Source organism: Rhyacophila brunnea, unplaced genomic scaffold (assembly GCF_057557595.1).
Source record: "Rhyacophila brunnea isolate RB1 unplaced genomic scaffold, BYU_Rbru_1.0 scaffold_20, whole genome shotgun sequence".
NCBI lineage: Eukaryota > Metazoa > Arthropoda > Insecta > Trichoptera > Rhyacophilidae > Rhyacophila > Rhyacophila brunnea.
In genome coordinates, this window is record NW_028232860.1 from 14,807,697 (window position 1) to 14,829,973 (window position 22,277).

General features: G+C 32.9%; 3 protein-coding genes across 3 annotated transcripts in view; 1 reads left to right on the forward strand and 2 right to left on the reverse strand.

Annotated features, from left to right (window-relative positions):
* Positions 1-209: 209 nt before the first annotated feature.
* Positions 210-8,380, reverse strand: Fntb (Farnesyl transferase beta subunit). The gene is made up of 5 exons (XM_085948045.1): positions 8,311-8,380; positions 8,040-8,211; positions 4,432-5,248; positions 3,061-3,169; positions 210-1,852 (listed from the first exon to the last, which is right to left on the reverse strand). Exons 1-5 carry the CDS (start codon positions 8,322-8,324, stop codon positions 1,639-1,641), a joined length of 1,326 nt encoding a protein of 441 aa, XP_085804171.1. The 5' UTR covers positions 8,325-8,380; the 3' UTR covers positions 210-1,638.
* A 484-nt stretch (positions 8,381-8,864) lies between these two features.
* On the forward strand, positions 8,865-12,193 carry Pcd (pterin-4a-carbinolamine dehydratase). Its single transcript, XM_085947955.1, has 3 exons — positions 8,865-9,150; positions 9,639-9,848; positions 11,967-12,193. Exons 1-3 carry the CDS (start codon positions 9,013-9,015, stop codon positions 12,048-12,050), a joined length of 432 nt encoding a protein of 143 aa, XP_085804081.1. The 5' UTR covers positions 8,865-9,012; the 3' UTR covers positions 12,051-12,193.
* Positions 12,194-12,464: 271 nt separating this feature from the next.
* Srr (Serine racemase) overlaps positions 12,465-22,277 on the reverse strand; it is a 31,668-nt gene continuing 21,855 nt past the window's right edge. The window contains exons 5-8 of the mRNA XM_085948053.1: positions 21,091-21,246; positions 18,514-18,650; positions 15,851-16,076; positions 12,465-14,704 (exon numbers count right to left, since the gene is read on the reverse strand). Coding sequence (XP_085804179.1) covers positions 14,564-14,704; positions 15,851-16,076; positions 18,514-18,650; positions 21,091-21,246 — 660 coding nt within the window. The 3' untranslated portion in view covers positions 12,465-14,563. The remainder of the gene's footprint in view (positions 14,705-15,850; positions 16,077-18,513; positions 18,651-21,090; positions 21,247-22,277) is intronic.

The following is a 22,277-nucleotide window of genomic DNA, read 5'->3' on the forward strand; positions in this document are numbered from 1 at the left end:
TTCTTCTTTTCTAAATGTGTAAACCCATTTTATTAAGTAATTTTGGTCTTTCGGTACCAATTACCCTCGGATAACGAGGACCCCGTGTATCTGAATATTTTCATTTGACAGGTGTTAACTTACAACAGAATTTATGTTACGTTATGTATAATTAATAATCATAGCATAATCCATTTACTCATGAGAATGGAAATTTAGTTTTTTTTTTTAATGAATAATACAATTCATTTTAGATGGTTTATTAATTAAATAAAGAAATGACAGACAGAAGTAAAAAAGCAAACATCAAATGACTTATTTCTCTAAAATTTCAGAGAAAGATGAATATCACACATATTTTTAATTACAAAATTAGCCACATTTTTCACAAATTTGTGCACAAAAGTAATGATTTTTTATCACACATTTTAGCGTTTCACACTATAGCTACACAACATTAATGAGAAGTAAGAGACAATCATACGTATGGAATCCAATATGGTGGACATCCAACAGCTGACATAATGTTGTAAAGCAAATGTTTCATTTTTTTATATTACGATGCATCTGTCATAATGTATTGTCAAATCAATATATTTAGCTGACATTTATAGTATATAAGATCAAAACAAACACAACATCAAATAATTATGTAGGCTGGGAAAGTTTAAGAGCCCAATGCATAGTCATACTTAGTAAATAAGTGAGGTTATGCATTTTGTACCCGATTACTCGATCTTTCGATCCTAAGAGGATCATATGGGCCTACAAAGAGTGAAGATTGTATTAACAGTTTTTTTGTTTTTTTCACGAGAAATGAATCTTAGCCACTTGTTCAACCATTTTTTTTTTTGAACTTGTCCGATCCTAATAGGATCATATGGGCGATCATACAGAGTGGAGGTTTGTATTAACAGATTTTGTTTTTACGAGAAATGGATGTCAGCCACTTGCTCAACCTATTAGGTCCATACTCTGACTCATACACAAATTGAAAAACAATGTGTACTTGCCAGACCCAGGATTCGAACCTGGGACCCACGACGTTATAGGCCGACGCTTACGCCGCTCGACCATCGTCGGTGTGGCAGCGGCATTGTAGAAAATATTTGAAACACAATAATCAACACTGCACAATACAATATTGCATATTCATAAAAGGTTAGTATATGTAATACATATATTATATATAACCAGCATATAAACAAGATTTGAATTATTGAAGTGTGTTATATTAGCGATTGGTAATTTATGGTTTTTACTTTTATTTATCACATCAAATTTACTAAAAAATTGATTTGGCTGTTGGTCCACGTTTTTCTCCTTTTTAGTCTATCTTCAATAGGTTAAAATATATTTTTAAAATAGCATCATTTTGACCACCAAAAGTGATATTTATTTTTTTCCAAACTCTCAATGCACAGGGTTCATAATTAGTTAATTTCATATAGGTAACGTTGACATCTTTGCATTTAGTCGTACGTATGTAATTTCAGTATTTATGTATTTTTTGTTTATAGCATTTAGTATTCAGTCGGGTGTTTGTAATAACACCGCCATCTTGAATTCCACACTGAACATCTTCCATTACTTCTCAAAAGTGTTACTCGTAAGATAAATATTTATGTTTTATTGTCCGACAGCTGTTGAACATTTCTTTCAACCGCTTTTACTGACATCGGCGGCGGGTTCATTGCAATGTCTAAAGTAACTATTGGCGTTAAGCACTAGCTCGGGGCCAATACAGTGAACTGGGTGGACACGCCTCAATTCATTTTTTACATCTCCAATAATCTCCGCATTGAACTGTATGCCGTGCTGGGCTATCGATAAGCCGCTAAGCACATAACTTGTGTGGTACAAATCACGTGGCCTGGAAAAAAAACAATTTTTATGTCAATATCAATGACGTTAGAGAAAACCCTTGCTCTATGCACATTGAGCTTTATGAAGAATTTGAGTGAAACACAAAGAATCACAAAGTTTCGGGACATTTTTTTTCATTAAAAACAGTCGAAAGAAAGTGTTCTTAACTTAACACACACTGACATTCTTAAATCTAATATTACACGAATTGGTAAAAAAATATCAATAATAATATATAATAATATGTATTTACAATAAACAGAAATATAATTCTGTACCTCGGAGCCAGTGTCAAAAGTTCAATTTTGCCGAAAATAAATCAAATACAGATGAATTAACACTTTGAGATTATTTCAGGTATGGCGAACCTATGACATGGTCTACGCAGACCATTTTTGTGTGATAGGTGGGCAAAGTTCAAATTTTGTATGCAAAAGTTTAGTTTTTTTTTTATATTTAATTTTATCATCTGGCCATCAAACTGGCGTTCAAACTGATAATGAGAAAATTTGAAGAGGTAATATTTTTTATAGATATACGCTTAGCAATGTACATTAAAAAGTAATATTATTGCAGAATAATATGGAACTCGTTATCCGATACCAGTGGCGAAAGTTGGAGATAGGTTGTGGAGATCTGACTAAAATAGTGCACACTAAACTTTGTCAGTCACACTTATTTATATATATATAACAAATTGCACTGTTCGATATGTTTAATTCAATGAAAAAATTAGCAAACCGCTAGTTTAAACATTTTTTGATTTGGTTTGACTACGAACAACTATTTTCGTCAATGAATTATTTCAAAACAAAAGTAAAACACCGCCTTCGTAATGGTTTGACCAAATCATGAGTAGGATTCTGTTGTAAACTGCATCGATAATTATCTTGAAAATTCTATAAATAATTATTAAATGTATAAATTCAGAAAATATATGGTAGGTATTCAATCTTTTTTGGTAAATTTATATGGTAATAATATAGGTATTTTTCGTCTATTCATCTGACAAGCAAGTATTTTTTGCATAAAATTTGACACTTGTATAAAAAAAGGTTCGCCATCCTGGTCTTTTTAAATACATTAGGATGAAAAATCTTAAAATGCTTTTTTTTTACAGAAGCTATTCTTAACTCTCGATACAGAATTGTGACCATGTCGCCCAAATCAGTGGACATTGGAGCAGCTATCAGAAAATAAGAGTGAATAACATACTTTCCAGGCTTATCAATAAATCCTCCAATTGGACTTTGACAACAGATTAATATGTATTCTTGTAATGCTCCTTGATTGAATAAAAGGGCATCTAAGTTATCTGCCAGTCCTGAAAACAATTAACCGATTTTCATAAAAAAATAATATATAACGTCAAAAGGGATGCAGAGGCCAAGTGTAACCGACAGGAGAGAGTAATCTCGAGATAGAAAAGCCCGTCGGTCATTAGTTCCAGCTTAAAATTCGCAAATTCTTTTTTCTTTCAATGTATGCCATATGAATACGTGTATTAAATAAGGCTCTAAGTACCAAAAAGTAGTACTGCCTGTAGTTACAAAATACCGAGTCATTGCAGTAAAATTTCATGAAGCAGACATTTTGAAAAATGTAGTTTTACAGTGTGAAGCAATCACGGTAGCTTCTATAATTTTAGGTATTAATAACTCGCAAGTGTCAACACACCATCGTCAGCTATTTTATATTGAATGCCGTTGACCACAGCAGTGCTACTTACACCATTATAAATAAAACACGCCAACGGACTTACAACGTCGACAGGTTTAATTATTTTGCTGTATTTTTTTGACTTGCTTGAGGCACTTAGACTATAGTTGAAGTTATTGGCGTTGGTATGTAGAACATTTTTCTATAAAAATGTCAGTTTTTATTATTTTGGTACTTAGCGCCTTAATTAATACACGTATTCATATGATCCAGATCATAAGAATAGTAACGGATTGGATGAATGGTTAACCATTTCTCTTAAAAGAAGTCTGTTAAGATAACTTCCACTTTGTGGATGCCATTATGCTCTATTTAAAAATGAATAATTACAAGATAAAAAGAACTTTTTGAATACGTTTTTAAATTTTCTGTTGAATCATATTATAAACTTGACTTGCTAGCTTAAACGATCAAAAAAATTTGTACTTGATAGAAATAATACTGACATGTCATTTTGATTTATGATGATTTACACATATATATTATTAATAATTTAGTTGCTAGGACCCCAGCCCCTAGCAATCAATAATAGTGGATTGGATTACGGATTTCTTCCGAAATAACTTTTCATACAAAACAGATTTAACTGAAAATGAATTCAATTCTACTTAAAGATGGCTAAAAGTATTTAAAAAATGCATTGGCACCGTGTTCTGATATATTCTAAAAGTTTCAAATATCCAGCTAGTCGGGAAGTTAGTTAAAAATCGATTGCAAGATTTGTACCAGACAAACAACCACCGGACAAATAAGAATATGAGCTAATAAAAACATTGTAAAAATGGTAATAATTTACTATATCTACTGTCCATGGATATTGATAGAAATTATTTATTACGCACAATAAGTAGGTAATTATTTACACACCTTTTTGATAAAGTAATGCATGGATAATGGGAAACGCAGCTCCTTGCCAAAATGAATAACAGCCATCGACCAATTTGTTAGTTCTTCCTTGAAATCCACCTTCGAGCTTCATTTGCCGATTAGCACACCATCGTAATAATCCATCGAAGTCGCACAAGTAAGGACGGCCGAGAATCGTTAAGCCAGCTATAGCGCAGAATGCATAACCTCCGTGAGCTTCCATTCCTTGAGATCCCCCGAACCCACCCTCGTATGTCTGACAGCTTACAATCCATTCAGCAGTTTTATCGAACAATTCATATGTGAATATTCCAGTTAATCTGGCTATGCTTAATGCGCAATACGCTCCTCTGACGTCGACCTCTCCACCTCTGTGCATACTAAAACCGCCCTGCGGAGTTTTAAGGCTCCATAAAAAATCACTTAGTTTTATTCTATCTATAGAATCATATGCTTCTTTCGTTCCTATTATGCAGAGGCTATTTATAGCCGCGTATGTTGGGGCCAGGTGCCCAAATTGGTCTGGTCCGCCTCCGTATCCGCCGTCCGCATGCTGACATTTCGACAGGAAGGTCACGACTTGCGAGCGGACTATCTTACTCGGCATGCTTTGCAGCAACCACATGGAGTTGAGAATCCAGAAGCACATCCAAGGTCTGCTGGCATCGAGGCATTGATAAGACTGTGATAAGTACTTGAGGGAGGCATTTAAGTAGTTGACGTGCTCTTGCCGCAGTAACAGTGGCAACTCTGGATCGATCGAGGCTCGTTTCTCGAAAATTTTGTAGCATTCTAATATTAGTTTTTCCACGTTCAGCTAGAAATTTTACGATGTTTAACACACAATAAATTTTATTATCTACAGTCGGCCTACATGCATCCGCCCTATCCCAAGTTTCCACAGAAACGTGGTATCTTTCGATGAAAATGCAGCACTGTGCATGTAGACTGACTGTTATTTATATATTTCGTCACTGTTCTGGCAGAAGACACTAATTCGAAAAAATGACATATTGAGTTAGTTATACCAAAATGTTCCTTATTTCAAACTTTACCATCTGGAAACCTTCTTAATAAATAAACAGTCTTTATTTTAAAGTCATCCTTTTTACGATTACTTAATACTCACATGATAGACCATTTCAAACATTTTAACAACTTCAAAGTCAAATTACTCAAAACTAGTATTCTCCAGTTAGTGTGTTCTGCCAGAACAGAGACGATTTATTCGGAAAAAGTAAACAATGAGGGCTAATGAAAGTGTATTGAAGGAGAAGACTGTTTTGTCAGCTGGGATGGTAATAACCACAATGAATTATGATCAATTAGTTGGAAAAGAGCAAGACTATAACAACTGAGAAGAAAAAATTCTCACAAAAAATGTTCTCTTCCACTGGGACAAAGCGCCTTCTCAAAAATTGACCATTGCAATGACAAAATTGCAAGAATTGGGCATTGAATTAATTTTTCATATACCATTTTCTCGGATATGTTGGAGACGATGAACATTAAATATACATTTTTATTGCGCTTTTATGTCATTTATTGTCTTATATCCTCATTGCCGTTTTCAATTCAAAACACTGAATTTACGAAAAAAACTGTTAATCTGTTAGAAACAATGACATTAATATGGACGAAGCATCTAGAAAATAAAATGACACTCACTTTGTGTCGGGTCTGCCGGATGGCGAAATTCATATTTTAATATCGGTATCCTATGCTCAAATGAACATTCTGCTTGCAAGCGGTCTGGCGACACCGCTGGGTCTGCCCATACAAAATTTCTGACTGCCAGGTTTCGACTCCACCGTTATTATTGTGTTACAAAATGCTAATGTGCCTAGTTAAAAATTGTAAAAAAAATCTACTAAACACTCCAAGAAAGATGGGATATCACTTTTCATGTGTTAGTATTATTTATTATTTATAAAATGCCATTTTAAGATATTGACGAATTTGTATTCAATGCAATTGAATGACAGAAACCATTGGACAGTCGCCTGTGATGCGCTGGGCTCACTTGCGTCTAATCTCCGAGAAGTCGTAAGTAACCGAGAATCTGTTTCTAACGCAATGAGTCATGACACTAATACGCCATTACAATAAAGGTTATATTACTATAAATTCTCGAAGCTTGTATCGCATAATGGAAATGGAACGTCATATGGTCACGTGACATCTACCTATACATCTGTGAATGACTTTCATGCACAATTTCTCGTGCGCGCCGGTATGAAGTGAGTTGTCCATTTAATATGTCATTGGTTAGAAACATAGACCACAGGGAATATAAAAGTAAAATTATGAATATTGCCGCGATTGACCTGTTGGCCATACCTGCTATAGATAAACCAACATAAATTATCCTCGAATTTGACAATAAGCCCAACACAGTATACTGAATTATGTATATACCAAATGTTAATGTCGAGCTGTCGTTCAACGAATAACTTATCCCAATATATCTGTCACAATAAAATTATAAACTTAGCCCACAAAAATAATAATTCATTGCAGATACACCAATTTCATCAACAGTATCAAATTGACCGCACGGTGGACAGCATTGGACACACTAAAAAGTATTGCCGTCATTAAAAAACCCTAGTACGTTTCTAAATTCGTGGGACGGATTCGAATATCGCAGATTTATTTTTTAGTGTTTGTTTGAGTTCAGAGCATGTACATATTGTGTTGAGCAGATGTCAATATTGACTCTTAGTATTACCTACAAAAATAATTTAAAAACACCTAAATTGGTATGTAGGAATTTTAAATGTTAACTCCAAACGATTGATAGTTTAAATAACATTATTTATGAAGTTTTTAAATAAACAGTTTAGTTTAGTTTCAGTTAAACCGGTGTGTAAACACAAAAACTGAAACGTGGTTCGATGGGTTTGCCATCGATTATGGTATCAGTTAAAATTAGATGTAAACAGAACTGTCCGTGCAAGTCTCAGGTTGTCGCAATTGCCTATTGAGCGCAAATTCCTGGGAATGTAAGACTACGACTTTATGACAGCGTTATCAGCAGATTTAGCAACTGTTTATGCTTATGGATAGAGTGCTAAACGCATTGACATTATAAGAAAAGCTTTCTTCAATGTTTAGTTCAACCAAAATACGAACTTACTTACCAAATTTAATATGAAAGTATGATTTCTTTGTAAATAAGAAAGTACCTAATTAATTTATGTACCTATTTAACTGAATTTGAGCATTTAGGTATGATCGTACTAGTACGGTGACATGCTGTATTGTCATATTTGTCATACCACTCTTCTAATTTCGATTGAAATAACATTATTTCTTCAAATATAGGTACTGCATTATATCAATCAACATGTCTGGAAAGTTATTACAAAATTAATATTCGATTTTAGTGGATAAAAACACGTAAATATACATAGCCGTTTCCGAACAGAACTGACAACTGAAACTGAAAGGACAACTGAACTGAAGTCTAAAAGGGCCTCTACATATTTCCTACAAAGCAGAGTCGGGTTATCAATAAAACAAAAATAAAGGAAACCGGTTGATATTTTTTTTGGCCGAGTACAAACGTACGAATCAATAAATCAATAGACTGTTTGAATACAAACCTGTTCCGCGACTGTACTTGAATCATCTCTCTCTATCATCTGTTGCTCGTTTATTTCATTGTATAATCTAGGTCTTATCGAATATTCTATTGAAAATTCGTTTGAAAGATCTGGATCATTTTTAACTAAAATTACTTCTTCTGTCACAGACGTCGTATCGATTCTCGAGCCCCTAAAAAGTACAATTAAATGACATCAAAATATAAGTAAATATAAAATTATGAGCCATATATGTTTATATTGTTTTAATTAGTTCTAGTATAAATCTTACGATTCGTCTGCCATTATCTCGACAAGTTAGTTATTTTTTTAACCTCAGTTAGGCTCTGATTTTGACAGATAAAAAAATGCTGCCAGTTGCATCACTTAATAGATACATAGATATTATAAAAAAACAAATATATATTTCATTTCTATTATATTTATTAAACTCGTTTTAGTTTTCATTTAAAAATACTACTAATATACTTTTTTAAAATAAGATAATACGTACGGTTATTTGATTATATTTAATAATTTCAATAATAAAGTTATTTTACAAAATTAGCTTCAAGCATTTACTTCTTAACATAATCGCTAAAAGGATGAACAGTAAATATCTAAAAAATCTGCAAATATTATGATATATATATATTTTTTTAATATAAAAAAAAACATATTTAATGTTAATAATTATCTTTACATACATTTTACAGAAGAAATATACATACTTTGCTTAGATTAACTTTCAATTAGTGCGCTTCTGAGAGGTAATATTCACAATTATTTAAGCTATTTTGTTGTAGAACAATTTTGACATTCGTTGTTATGGAGATTTTAACTGTCAGATTGTTTTCGTACAAGTGATACAAAAACATAATAACAGTGTATAAAACCGAGTAAAAATTGATTACCGAGGTTACTGATAAGAGGTCAAATTATTTGATTCCAGCGGCAACAAGTGGTCAATACTCATTTCAAGGTCAACAATAATATGACAACCTTGTTCAAATACACCCTTCAAAAATCGGTCCCGCGCAGCCACTTTCTCTTCACAGACACAGTTTCATTCAATAATCGCCTTCACGGCATTCGTAAATTGTCCACGACCGTAGGAACTAGACCGAAAATGGTAACGCTTATTAACTATTCTATTTATTTTATTCAATTCATTTATTAATGATTCAAAAATACTATTTTAATTAGTGACAAGGATTTTACTTTGATTAAAATATAATTCCAGCACCTTTTTCACTTTCTTTCGATTTTATTGTGAAATCGCCTTATGCTAGTATTAAAAGTATTTATTTTTCTATATTATTTTAAGCATAATAGAGTGTTATATTTCATAAAATGTGCAAAATGACCATAATAAGCAATAGGTAATACTGCATTTTTTATAACACATTACCTACCTACTTAATTTGTTTTTGGTCGACTTAATGAGTGTTTGTTTTTTCAAGTAGGTAGTCGGATACATTATAATAATAGTATTTAATTCAATTCCAGAGTTTCTTTGTGGTTTTGAATACCTATGAGGTAATTTACCCAAAGAATATCGTGATTCATTTATTGATTATGGTTATAATAAAATTTGTGATATATGATAAATGTAAACAGGCAGACAAATTGGGACCAGCCGATCGTGACTCCAGCTTGAAGCCTCTGCTGGCAGACGGTTGGAAAGTTCAAGAGAACCGCGATGCCATCGAAAAGGAGTTCCTCTTTAAAGACTTCAATGAAGCCTTCGGATTCATGACCCGTATTGCCCTCTATGCTGATAAAATGGACCACCACCCTGAATGGTTTAATGTTTATAACAAAGTGCAGGTTGGTATTCTTTTATGCAATATAGCTTATTCATACATAATTTGAAAACATCTCAAGCATATACCCACTAAAAAAAAGTCTTCTTTAGAAAAAAAATATACGACACCCGACCGGACTTAAAGCTGTAATCGTTGGATTCGCGCCAGTGTGCTTTTCCAATTAAGTTACAGGCATCCTACTTAATTACGATGCGAGGTATATGCATGACATGTTTCCAAATCGTCACTGTTCTGGCAGAAGACACTAATTCGAAAAATGACATATTGAGTTAGTTATACCAAAATGTTCCTTATTTCAAACTTTACCGTCTGGAAACCTTTTTAATAAATAAACAGTTCTTATTTTAAAGTCATCCTTTTTACGATTACTTAATAAACTCACATGATAGACCATTTCAAACATTTTAACAACTTCAAGTCAAATTACTCAAAACTAGTATTCTCCAGTTAGTGTGTTCTGCCAGAACAGAGACGAAATTATGTATGTTCAATATATAGAATGTTACATTCTCAAATCTTGTGAACTTATTCAACCATTATTACACTCATTAACAGAAAAACCGTGACAAAAATACAAAATTCTAGACCTGGGACGACGAACGTATGACACGTAAACCAGTATTGTGTGACACATGAGTTCGATTTTTTTTTGTAAAAGTTTTGTAGTTTTTTAAACATTATTTATCCAAAATCCACTGATTTTTTTTAAATTAACTTAATCTGGAAACACTACGTGCTTGCTATATCAGCGTTCAAACAAGAGATTAATACTATAGAAATGCGAAAACGAGTCACTTTGGACCAAGTCTAAAGCCAGTTTTGGTTTATGATTTAATGACATTTAATTTAATTAATTTATTATATACGCTGTATTTCTATTTACAGTAGGGAGATTTGTAAAGTTTTCAATGCCGTTATACTTCATAGACTACATTTTTCGAGTTTTTCTCAATGACCACTTTGGTAGCCATTAAGGTTGTCGCAATGCTATTTTTTATGAGAAATGGTTATAAGCCATTCGCCCAATGTCAAATAGGCCTTGCCCAAAGTCTGAACAAAAACTAACCATAATGAGTGAGAAAGCATTGTGACTCTGTATAATCTCCACAATATGCATTAGAGTAAGATATATGAATAATCTATTTAATAGAGATAGATGTGAAGCCAGTAAATATTGGTTTGACTTATGTGCTATGGGCAAAACCTGGAGTACGTGTTGCTGAAATATATAGTTTTTACAAAGTTACTGGTCAATAATTTTTGTTAATTTACTAGAAAAGATGGTTAACTGTGTTGTGTTTAAATGTGGTAGCATTACTAAGATGCAAGATGACAGTACAATGTTTTATAGATAAATTATATATCTGGACAATACACTCTCTTTAGTATTATTGCTCTGTGACTTGTTTGTTGAGAGAGTTGTTTAATTTAGCATTTTGTTGAAACCAGCCATGTTTTCTGCTATGTATGTGAAGTGTGGTTGTATTCTTAGCATTGAAAAGGGAAACTTTTAATTTAATTTTTACCTTCACTAGTTGCATGTGAGTTACTCACAATAAATTAATCAAATCAGTCTACCGTAAAGGTTGCCGTAATGACGCACACAGCGAATATTATTATAACAATATTCACATTTTTATGAGATGGAATAATAAAATTAAGCGCAGTCTACAGTGAAATACAAAAAGTTGCAGGGTTTCAAGACACAATTTTTTATCACAAACGTCTTATTTATTAAACAAAATGTGATTTTTTCGAATTTTCGATTATTTTTTATCCAATCTTCTCTAGCTATATTTTTTTAAAAAGCACCATTAATTTTGCCTATTAAAATATAAGTTTTTCTCTCTTTCATAGAACATTTCAAATGTCAAAATAATATGGGTTGTTTGTCGCATAGCAACTGGGAAATAATATGACAGACTGACAGCTTTAGCTAGGGGAACTATAGAAGGTCTCTATCTTCTATATAACAATATAACATCTTTGGTTTTTTGCCTCTCCTAAACATTTTCAAAATTGGTTCATTTGCGGTATTGCAATTACACCAAGATATGTCATTAAAAAATGATCGAATTTATTTCTAGTGTTTTTAAATATTTTTTATTACTAATTCCAGATCACCCTTTCATCTCATGATGCCAATGGATTGAGTAAACGTGACGTCAAGATGGCTACCTTTATTGATTCTCTGAAGAAGTAATAATTTTATGTTAACTGTAACAATGTTAGTCTATAGACAATAATAATGTGCTATGATTTATTTTTAAGAAAAACCTGTTTGTTGTAAACATCAGGCAAATGTGATTCCACAACTTAAAGGCTAATAAAAGTTTTTTTTTAAAACTGTTTATTTATTTTTAATGTTAATTTTATTTTGACTGAGAATTTTTTGAGTCATATTGTATTAGCATTTTAATCAAAAACAATCTTCTAAAGACCATAAAAAAAATCACTTAACGTTTGTTGACCCGAATTTAAATCTGTTTACAGGTATTCAATGCACATGTTATGTTACATTAGTATAATAAAAAAAAATATATATAATATTTTTAGAGTTTTTATTATTTATTTTATAGATTATAAAAACATTTATAAAAAACTATAATATAGGTGTTATGTACATAATTTTATTACTATCGATTATTCTTAAAAAATTGTAACATATAAATAAATAACAGAGCATTCATAAGAAAAAAGTTATATTGTAGGTAGGTAATGCATAACATTTTTCATTAGCCTGCAGACATATAAATATTATGTAACATAATTTAGTAATTTATGTAAATAATACACACGTATTTGTATTCCTATACATTATGTACTTTCACTTCTCCAATTAACAATTTAAAAGAATTACAATTAGCTTAGATTAGGTCAGTGTTTCCCAAAGTGTGGTACACATACCTCTGCAAGTGTGCAAAAAGAATTCTAGGAGTAAGAGCTTGAATGTTTTGTTTTTTAAAATACATCTAGAATAAAATTATAAGAATTACTACCTTAGCTTTGCTTTCCTCCCAGATATACTATTTTTGAATAGGCATCTAGCTTGAAAAGAACGCATATGGCATTAAATCTAGCATTATCGACATTGATATCAGCTTAAAATTTCTCATAAAATAGCTAAAATATTAGGCTGGATTTGATTACATTAATATATACTTATTATAATTAATATTTAAGTGATGTTCAAATTTCGTACCTACATTAGTTTTTAGTTTTAAAGTTTATTTATTGGGAATCAATAACTACTTCTCCAATCCTTGTTTTCGTCAAAAATATTTTCAAAACATTCTGGTTTAAATTCTTAAATCTCACATTTTTTTTAATATTTTGATCAAAGACAGTTGGCATCAGTTTATCATAATAATTGGGGTATACCGGTGAAAACAATGTCTTAAAAGGGGTACACTTATGGTGATGTTTGGGAAACACTGTTAGATCAATCATTATAATATTTATTCATTAATACATTAACAAAAAAATGTTTGAGTAAATGCTCGATGTGAATTATCTCACATTAGAGATAGTAGGTACATTGTGCCTCTAAAAATCAAAATAAATTAAATATTTAGACCTAAGTCATACTTCAGACGTAGAGTGAATATCAAAAATGCACCAAACTATGAGGGTTGTCCAAGAATTAAAGACCTTTATTCATTTTTGGCGACGCAGATGTTGGATGGTTGAAGCATTAGATAATGTTAAAATGATAAAAATAGTGTATAGGACAACTTCTATAATATAGTCTAAATTCTTTGGTTAATGCTTTCATTTTATAGATATGGACTACCACATCATATATCTATATATTTTTATTCCATTTACATGTTTTAAAACCTAAATAATTGAAACTTTTGGTATGGACAAACACCAGCGTAATCTTGCCTAGAATCTAGTAATAGCTTCCTTAAATGATCTATCGAGATCTCGGAGCTGCCTGAGATGGAAATAACGGTGAGGTGGAGCAAGAGATGTGAATTTGCAGCCTTCTCAATGGTGCCCGATGTGAAGCTACCACCTGGAGGTACATAGGACTACACAGTTGCAGGACGATGAATCTGATACAAACCGGAGTAACTAAAAATAATATGAAGAAATGGGGATACTCCGATGATCCTTCAAACTGCGAATGTGGCACAGAGGAAAATGTGGAACATGTGATGATCTGTCCGCTCGTTACAACCAATTGCATCGTCAATGATATGTGTGAAGCCAATGACACGGCAATCACGGTGGCTAAGGCATGGTTGAGAAGAGTTTAGACACATCTCTCGCAACAACACGACTAAAGAAGACAATCGAATTGAAAATTTGTGACTACACATGGCATGGTTTACACTAACATTTTGTGGATCGAGGATACTAGACATTTCCAGGAGTAAAGTTTCATTACAGAGACAAAGGGCTATGTACTATATAATATTGCAGCTGATTTTTAACAATCAACACTAAGATAGGCTTAATATTGTGTCACTAAACGTAATAATTTCTAACTTTATCTGTACTTTTAAGGACTCTGCCTTCAATTCTCTTATTAACATAAATAATACATGTACAATAATATTATAATTATTCATGTAAAATCCTACATAATAATTATTAGTATAGATAAAAATGTGTTCACGTTACTATACATTATATCAATTTCCCTAAACTTCACATTATTCAGACAATACAAACAGAAATACATACATAATTATTAATATTAACATTTTAGTAATAGGTGGGAACGTGTTTTAAATCACACACCGAATCTTTTGTTGGGGCGAATATCACTTCTTCGTATTTTGCATTTAGCAAGCTCTTCATTTCCTCTGCGTGTGGTAGCCCCCTGGTTTCGCAGACCACTTTTACCTGTAAAACAGATTAACAATTACACATATTAAATATATAGTCGTATTCAACATTCCCTCTGATTTTTCAGTTTCATTGCAAATCGTAAACTCAACTGAGCAATAAATTTTGTACAATAACAATAATTAATGGTTTTGAGGTAAAAGTGCTTAAGTCAGTTTGATTGCAGCTGAGATAATCACTTTTGAAATAGATCACAGTATTCAAAATACTCTTGCTTAGAAGTTAATTGATGTATCTTTTTGTTATTTCTTTTATATTATTTATGTATAATTAAGTTTTTGATAGTGTTATATATATATTCAATGTTTTGAATAAGTAATTTTACTTAGAGTTAAAAATGATTTTCTCAATTTAAACTATTCTACTAATTAAAATATCTATTTTGCTTACATGTGACAAAATCTATAACACACAAAAAAAACAGCACAATTCTTTACATACATTGGCATTAAAATCTTAATTTCATAAAAACTTTACCCTGCAACCACAGAATTGTGTTGCGCAAATATTTGCCATTTTTTTCTATAAAAATCGTTAAAACACTATACCGAGAGATATAGTACCAATGTACCCAACAAGAATGTACTAATTTTATGAAAACTATCAAATTCTTACCCGATTTTGGTGCTTTATCCTATAATGGTCATAGAGCTCTACATTTTATTCACACCAATAAAACTAAAATATAATAACATGATAACGTTTGCCCTCTGAAAAATGAGTAAGTATGTGAAGAGTGTGTAAAATTCGCTGGGTGTAATAAAAATGTTGATCATTGTTTATTCAATTTAAACAAACCAAAAATCCGGTATCGCATACTACTTTATACAAAATATCTGAGTGTGGTGTTTGAGAACGTTTGTACGGTATTAAAGTGATTGTAGTAAGAGCTTCGCTCTATATTCAATGTGTGTCGTTAAAATTCTGCGGCCTGACAGATACTACCATAGTAATATCGTGAGGCATAGAAAAGGTTAATTATAAAATAAATTCATCATATTCATAAAATTATCGAATATAAACAAACAAATAGGCATGTGTCATTGACATAATGATGCAATATTTTAAAGTTTATATTATGAAATGAAACGAATTGAGATAAGAGTTAATGGGTGGAAAAGTAATTTTAAAAAAAAAACTCACTTGTACACTGAAAATATCTGACTTGACCCACGCCCTTTCGTGCATGATGTCTTTTATCGAGACTCCGATTGAAGATAATAGTTGACAGAGCTCTGCGACACCGCCTGGTCTATCGGTGACTGTCACTTTGAATTTAACAAGTCGATGCTCAGCTGCTAGTCCTCTTTCCAAACACCTTCCGAGGATAGTGGAGTCAATGTTTCCACCGGTTAATAAACATACGACCCTGCAAAAGAAAAGTAAAAAAATGTTTATTAATTTATGTAACATTATTAATTCAAGACATTCACAGTGGTCAGCGAATGTCAAGCATCTGATAGAGGTCTGTTATGCGGATGTATATTGTGGTGTAACGAATGTTAGGTGGCCTTTTAAGTTGTGCACAGAATGTCCCAGTGACCCTCTTCAGCGTGTGAAGCACACGCTTCTCATCTGAGGGCTCTGGGATCGATTCTCGGTGAGGTCACAATACATGATTTTCTCAAAGCCTGATTGTTTCTCTTCTACTACTGCAATACTGTTTCATTACACGATAGTCATTGGGCCGCATGGCCTGTTGTATTGTTTAAAAAAAGAGCAACTTCCCAAGCTATTTTGACATAATATATTCCAGTCAATCCTCAATGATAAATAACTTGCTCACCGTAAAATGCTACAAACTTTTTGAAAGTTGAGAAATTTTCTCTCGGTGATATCAAGCCACAGTGGTCGACCCATTCAATTGTGGGTCACACCGACATTAGAAGCTCTTCCCTTTCAACCGATATATGAGGACACTCCCAGGGAATGTGATCAGCTTCCTGAAATTTGCTACACAAGCAAGTTGGAGATTCTATTAGGAAAATTTGACAGAGCTTGGAGGTAAAACTTCCATGTCCCATTACGAACTGAAAAGTCCAATGGTCTGTTATCACTTTGCTCCATATTATCCACTTATCTCCATACGACACTTTATATCTGGAAATGTATATGTCTGCCTTTGAAAGAGAAGGTAAATCACTTCTGTCAGGGACGCAATGCGGTATCAAACTCCAGAATGCGTACAACTTTTCGTGAATGCAAGACTGACATCAATAGGAAAATAGAAATGGCACAAAGTGCTATGTTGAAATTACAACCAATTAAATTATGTCTAGTACGATCTCAGGTCTTCCCAATTTGTATATTATATTGCCTCCCATACTTGAATGGTCAATGCAAGAGAAGAACATAAACTTCTTCTTCTTTGATGGCGCTACAGCTCAAGTCGAGCCCTGGCCTCCTTCACCGCCGTCCTCCAGCCGGAACGGTCCTCCGCATATCTTTTCCAGTTCATGATTTTTAGCAGCTGGTTGGCATCTTTTGTAATGTTGTCACCCTATCGTGTGCGTGGCTTTCCCACTGGCCTTTTCTCCCCTAGATTTCCTTCGAGGATCTTCTTCGTTATCCGTGACTCAGGCATGCGCTGGACATGGCCTGCCCAGTTCAGCCTCTGGAGTTTTATGAAGGTGGAGAGTTTTGAATCTTGGTATAAGCGGTATAGTTCCGTGTTGTAACTAATTCTCCACTCCCCACCATCATTCATGGGTTCGTATATCCGCCTCAGGATCTTTCTCTCAAAGCAATCCACCATTTCAGCTGCTTTCACATTTAGCGTCCATGACTCGCACCCGTATGCAACGATTGTGCGTATGACGGTTTTATAGATCCGGGTCTTAGTTTTTCTGTGGACATTTCTGGATTTGAATATGGGCAGCAATGAGAAGTACGATGTATTTGCAGCGGTTATACGGGCTTTTATTTCTTCCAGTTCCATCATTCATTCATCAGTATTCAGAACATAAACTAGACGCGTTTAATATCTTGTACCGGTAGTTAGCTAATTGGCAGAAAGAATGTGAACTCTTCTCAAAATTAAAAATATCTAGAAACTGGCATTTTATGAATATTGTTTTCACACAAATTAAGATCAATAAAATATATATTGTAATATAACTAATAAATGAGTGATACAACAAAAAAGTAAGTGGTAAGCATGTTAAAATTATTTCATTATTAAGATATAAGGTACAAAAGACATTAAAGGATATTAACCTTTTCTATGCCTCACGATATTACTACGGCAGTATCTGACAGGCCGCAGATTTTTAACGACACACGTTGAATATAGAGTGAAGCTCTTACTACAATCGCTGTAATACCGATAATTTGTGACTTAGTATTTCATAATTATTCAAACAGATGTCACTGTGTGTTTAATATTTTAGATTATGCAAATCAGCCGACAGTGGCTAGTAATTTGAGTTTAAAGTCAGACGAGACAACTCGCGAAATTTGTGTGGCAGTCTGTCGATCACGCCCTCATAGAGCAAGAATACTCGCTGAAAGCATAGAACCGGTTAAGGAGAATCTTCTTTTTTATGAAATTTTTAGTTTGATTACGGTGTCAAAAAATGTCAAGTTGACAACACTGCTTTCATATATCGGCATCAAATGATCGTTGTTTGCGAGAACTTTTTTTTGGGTCTATGGAAGCAAGTATTATTTCAAAACCGATTTCGTATCAAAAGATAAGTATCAATACATTTTTGACAACATTAACTTCCTTTTACAGCTTTCCTCTGACCAGCCTGGGTTTATAACAACCGTAATATAATATGAAATTTATATAATATTTTACTTACTTCTTTCCCTGAAGCTCCGGAACCAGACCTTGCATTATCGCAGCAATTCCACTGGCGCCTGCACCTTCCACCACACATTTTTCAATCTCGACCAACTTCAGAATAGCCTGAGCGACCCATTCTTCTTTGACAATTACCTGTGTCAATATTAATTGTCATATGATTAAGAAGAGTAGAGGTGCTGAGGATTGAACTATTACAAGTGAACCTGTGACCAAGTTGAATAAACCGACTCCAATGTTAAATAATGTGGATGTAAATTAACATAACTGTTTTTAACGTTCTGTAAATGATGTCTTGTTATCAAATGTTTCATTATTATTACCATTCAAAGTATGTAATCATATTAATATGTCTTTATGGCAATCAATGTTTATGGTGTTTGTCTAAGCATGACTTTGTAATTAAAAAAGGTTCAACATGATTACAGATGGTGTCAGGCGTTAACCAAATTAATTATTAATGTCATGTTTGTATTTGTAAAACTAACAGTTCTTAATATTAGGAATCCACGTAAGCCATAGACGGATCGATAGCCTCAGAGTAATAATATAAAGAGAGTGTGTATTGTTCAGCTATATGAGGCGTCTAATTACAAAAAGCGACAAGTCCACAATCCGATATTTGCGGGAAACAACGTTTTTATGTTTCAAGCTTCAATTATTTGTTCTAACGTAAGATTATTTTTACCGTTGTATTCTATGTCGAAATTAGAACCAAATGGCAATTTGTTTCAGCCGATAAACTCTTAAATGTCATAAATATAGGCAAAATAAAATTGGACGTAGCGCTACTTGTACTTCACTTTTTAATTTATTCCGCATAAGGCACATATTTCCGTGGCACTGTCATGAGTTTACCAGATGCTACAGCATGGGAGACACCATTTACAATATTGAACGTTCCCTCATTGGTTGACTTAAATACGCGCAAAATCAACCAAGCTTTAAATAATATGAAACGTTTTGTCGCGTTTTGGAATTTATAGATCAATACGTATTGTGTAAAATTATACAAAGAATATGTGCGTATATTTTTCTCGATTTTGACCAAATGTGGACTTATCGCTTTTTGGAATTAGACGTCTCATATGAAGCTGTGTTTCTTGCATATAACATACAGTAGAACCTTAATTTTATTATTATTAACTTAACTATGAAACGTTATACCATCATGTAGCTTCTCAGTACAGCTACCAAATTTAAATACAACATATTATGTAATTAACCATATTTTCTACTAAATTAACTAAAAATAATTAACTTACATTATATTTAACACAAAAACAATAAATTTCAGCAATACATGCTCGCAGTTTTTGAATGAATGTAGTCATTCAAACCAATATTTACCGGCGACGTGTACAAAAAATATTTAATTCGGCCGTAGAAATCATATCTTACTCTTTACTCTAACGTATATTGCGGAGAATATGAGCATGTCGAATGCTTTCTCACTCACACTTATGGTTCGTTTTTGTTCAGGCCTTGACAAGAGCAGTGACTGGGCTGGACAATGAAAGAGGTGAGTATGAATCCCACTCGGTCAAAAAAATATGTAGGACTATTTCTATTAATACAAACCTCCACTCTGTGGGGGCCAATATGATCCTATAAGGATCGGACATGTTCGAAAGAGAGAAAGAAAGAATTTCTGATAGGTATGTTTTTGAGATTTTTCAAAATTATCTAACATATCTTGTGTACATTCAATATAGAAAGAAAAAATTGATATTTTTTGCTCCTTATTTATGTTTTTGAAAATAAATATCTACATAAAGATTCTTCAATAATTTAAACGATTTAAGCAAGTATGGATTTGCAAGTTGCATAACTGAACACGGCTTATTATTATCAACATAACATGATAAGTGCATGTGGAGAATGATAAATTTAAAGAAATTATTTCTCAATTACATAATGATAATTCAAACTTTGACCATTGATTGTTAATTATATTAACTTATTATTCAACTGTCATCTATCAAATAATATGTTGCATTTAGGTCTTCATACATAATTATCTATCCTAAAAGAGCCGGACAGAATCAAAGAAATGATAAACAATAATTATTTTGACATATAATGACATAAATATTTTTTCAATCAATCATTGAATTTTTAATAATATTATTGTATTGATGTAGTCTATGGTCTATGGCTATTAATTAGTGAGTGTAGTGTTGTATTTTCTGGACATTTTATTTTAGTTTACTAAGATAACTAATTATTGTTTTGTCTATATACCTACCAGGGGTCGGGAATCAGCGGCATGAATTGAACTTTTACTTAATAATATTTTATTAACATGATTTCGTTCGCCTTTTATTATTTTTATTTTCATCTTAAAATGAAGCAAAAATATTTTTACAGATTGTAAGCAGTCAACAACAGTCATTAAAAGGTCTGTTAATTTAAAAATTGACAAAAAAAAATCATTTTATATTTTTGTAACATCAAAATATTATGAAAATAAATCATTGATGCGTAGGCAATAAAACTGTTTTGAATTGTAGTCATAAACCTAAGAATATCACATTAAAAAATAAAATAAAAATAATCATGTAATATTTTTTACCATTTTATCTATTAATGGTGAAGCTGTAGCGTAGGCGTTGACTCCGACTCTTGGGACCGCTAAACCGTCCGCTAGAGTCGAGAGTAGCTTGGTTGTGACAGGGCATCCAGCTTTCAAAGCCTCATACATGCTGGGGCATTTTTCAGTTTCGACGCCCTGAAATAAAATTATTCGATTATTTTAATAAAATAAATGATGTTTTTTTATTTATAATTCTGCTGCCGAAGAGTAAAAAATTGGAAATTTGGATACTAGAAATGAGTATCTGCAATTTTGTTTGTTTACTTGGACTTTGACACCAGATTTGGTGATAATTTCTGCCGCAGTTGTAAGATAATACATAATAATATTATGTATATAAATCGCCGTCGCGGACCTCTGGGAAAAAATAAATTCTGGACTTAAGTATTTATAAAAATAAAGTTTTTTTCTTCTTCTTCGGCCATATCCGCCCTTTATTAGCATATGGACACCACACGGCATCTCCAAGAATCCCTGTCGCTCGCCAGTCTTCTTGTATCTTTCCAGGTCATACCAGCATCCCGTAGCTTCGTATACACTCGATAGATAGTATTTAGGGGCCTTCCAGGACGCCGTAATCCGGTTGGCTTGAATAACAGACAAGCCAGGTTGAGGTTCTCTTCTGACATCCGTAGCACGTGGCCGAGCCAGGTCCAACGTCGCCTCATCCCACCCCAAGTCATACCACCACCGCACACTCAGTATCTTTGCAAACATCTGTTTTCGAAGCTCGGTATACGATTACTGTGAGCCGTCGTAAGGTCCCATGATTCGCTACCGTAAAGCAGCACCATTAGAATGCAAGCGTCGAATAGGCGGCATTTGGTTTTGACCGAGTCCAATCGTGTGTCCCAGATACTCCGCATCGAGTTGAATATTTCTCCGCCATTCCCATTTAGATAGCGAGCTCTCTCTGCAAAATATTATCTTCCATGATGTGTACCCCCAGGTATTTGAAGCTGTCGACGCTCTCGATGTTTTACTTCTAATGAAATTATGCTAATGCACCAGAATATACAGTTATAGTAGTAAAATAATTACTACAGTTTCGCAAAGGTTTCAAACATATTATAATAATAATATACTAACTAAGTAGGTGCTCAATTTTTAATTACTTTTATTTGCAAGGAAGAATGTATAATTTAATTGGAGATATAGCGCCTGTA

Bases quoted from the DNA above. Each gene is read 5' to 3' on its own strand.
- Pcd (XM_085947955.1), top strand. From the start codon at position 9,013: ATGACAACCTTGTTCAAATACACCCTTCAAAAATCGGTCCCGCGCAGC. The intron at 9,151-9,638 runs GTAACGCTTATT...AAATGTAAACAG, and splicing joins TAGGAACTAGACCGAAAATG to GCAGACAAATTGGGACCAGC. The intron at 9,849-11,966 runs GTTGGTATTCTT...TACTAATTCCAG, and splicing joins ATGTTTATAACAAAGTGCAG to ATCACCCTTTCATCTCATGA.
- Fntb (XM_085948045.1), bottom strand. The intron at 5,249-8,039 runs GTTTGTATTCAA...TAAAATTTCTAG, and splicing joins CAAGTACAGTCGCGGAACAG to CTGAACGTGGAAAAACTAAT. The intron at 3,170-4,431 runs GTGTGTAAATAA...AATTGTTTTCAG, and splicing joins TGCATTACTTTATCAAAAAG to GACTGGCAGATAACTTAGAT.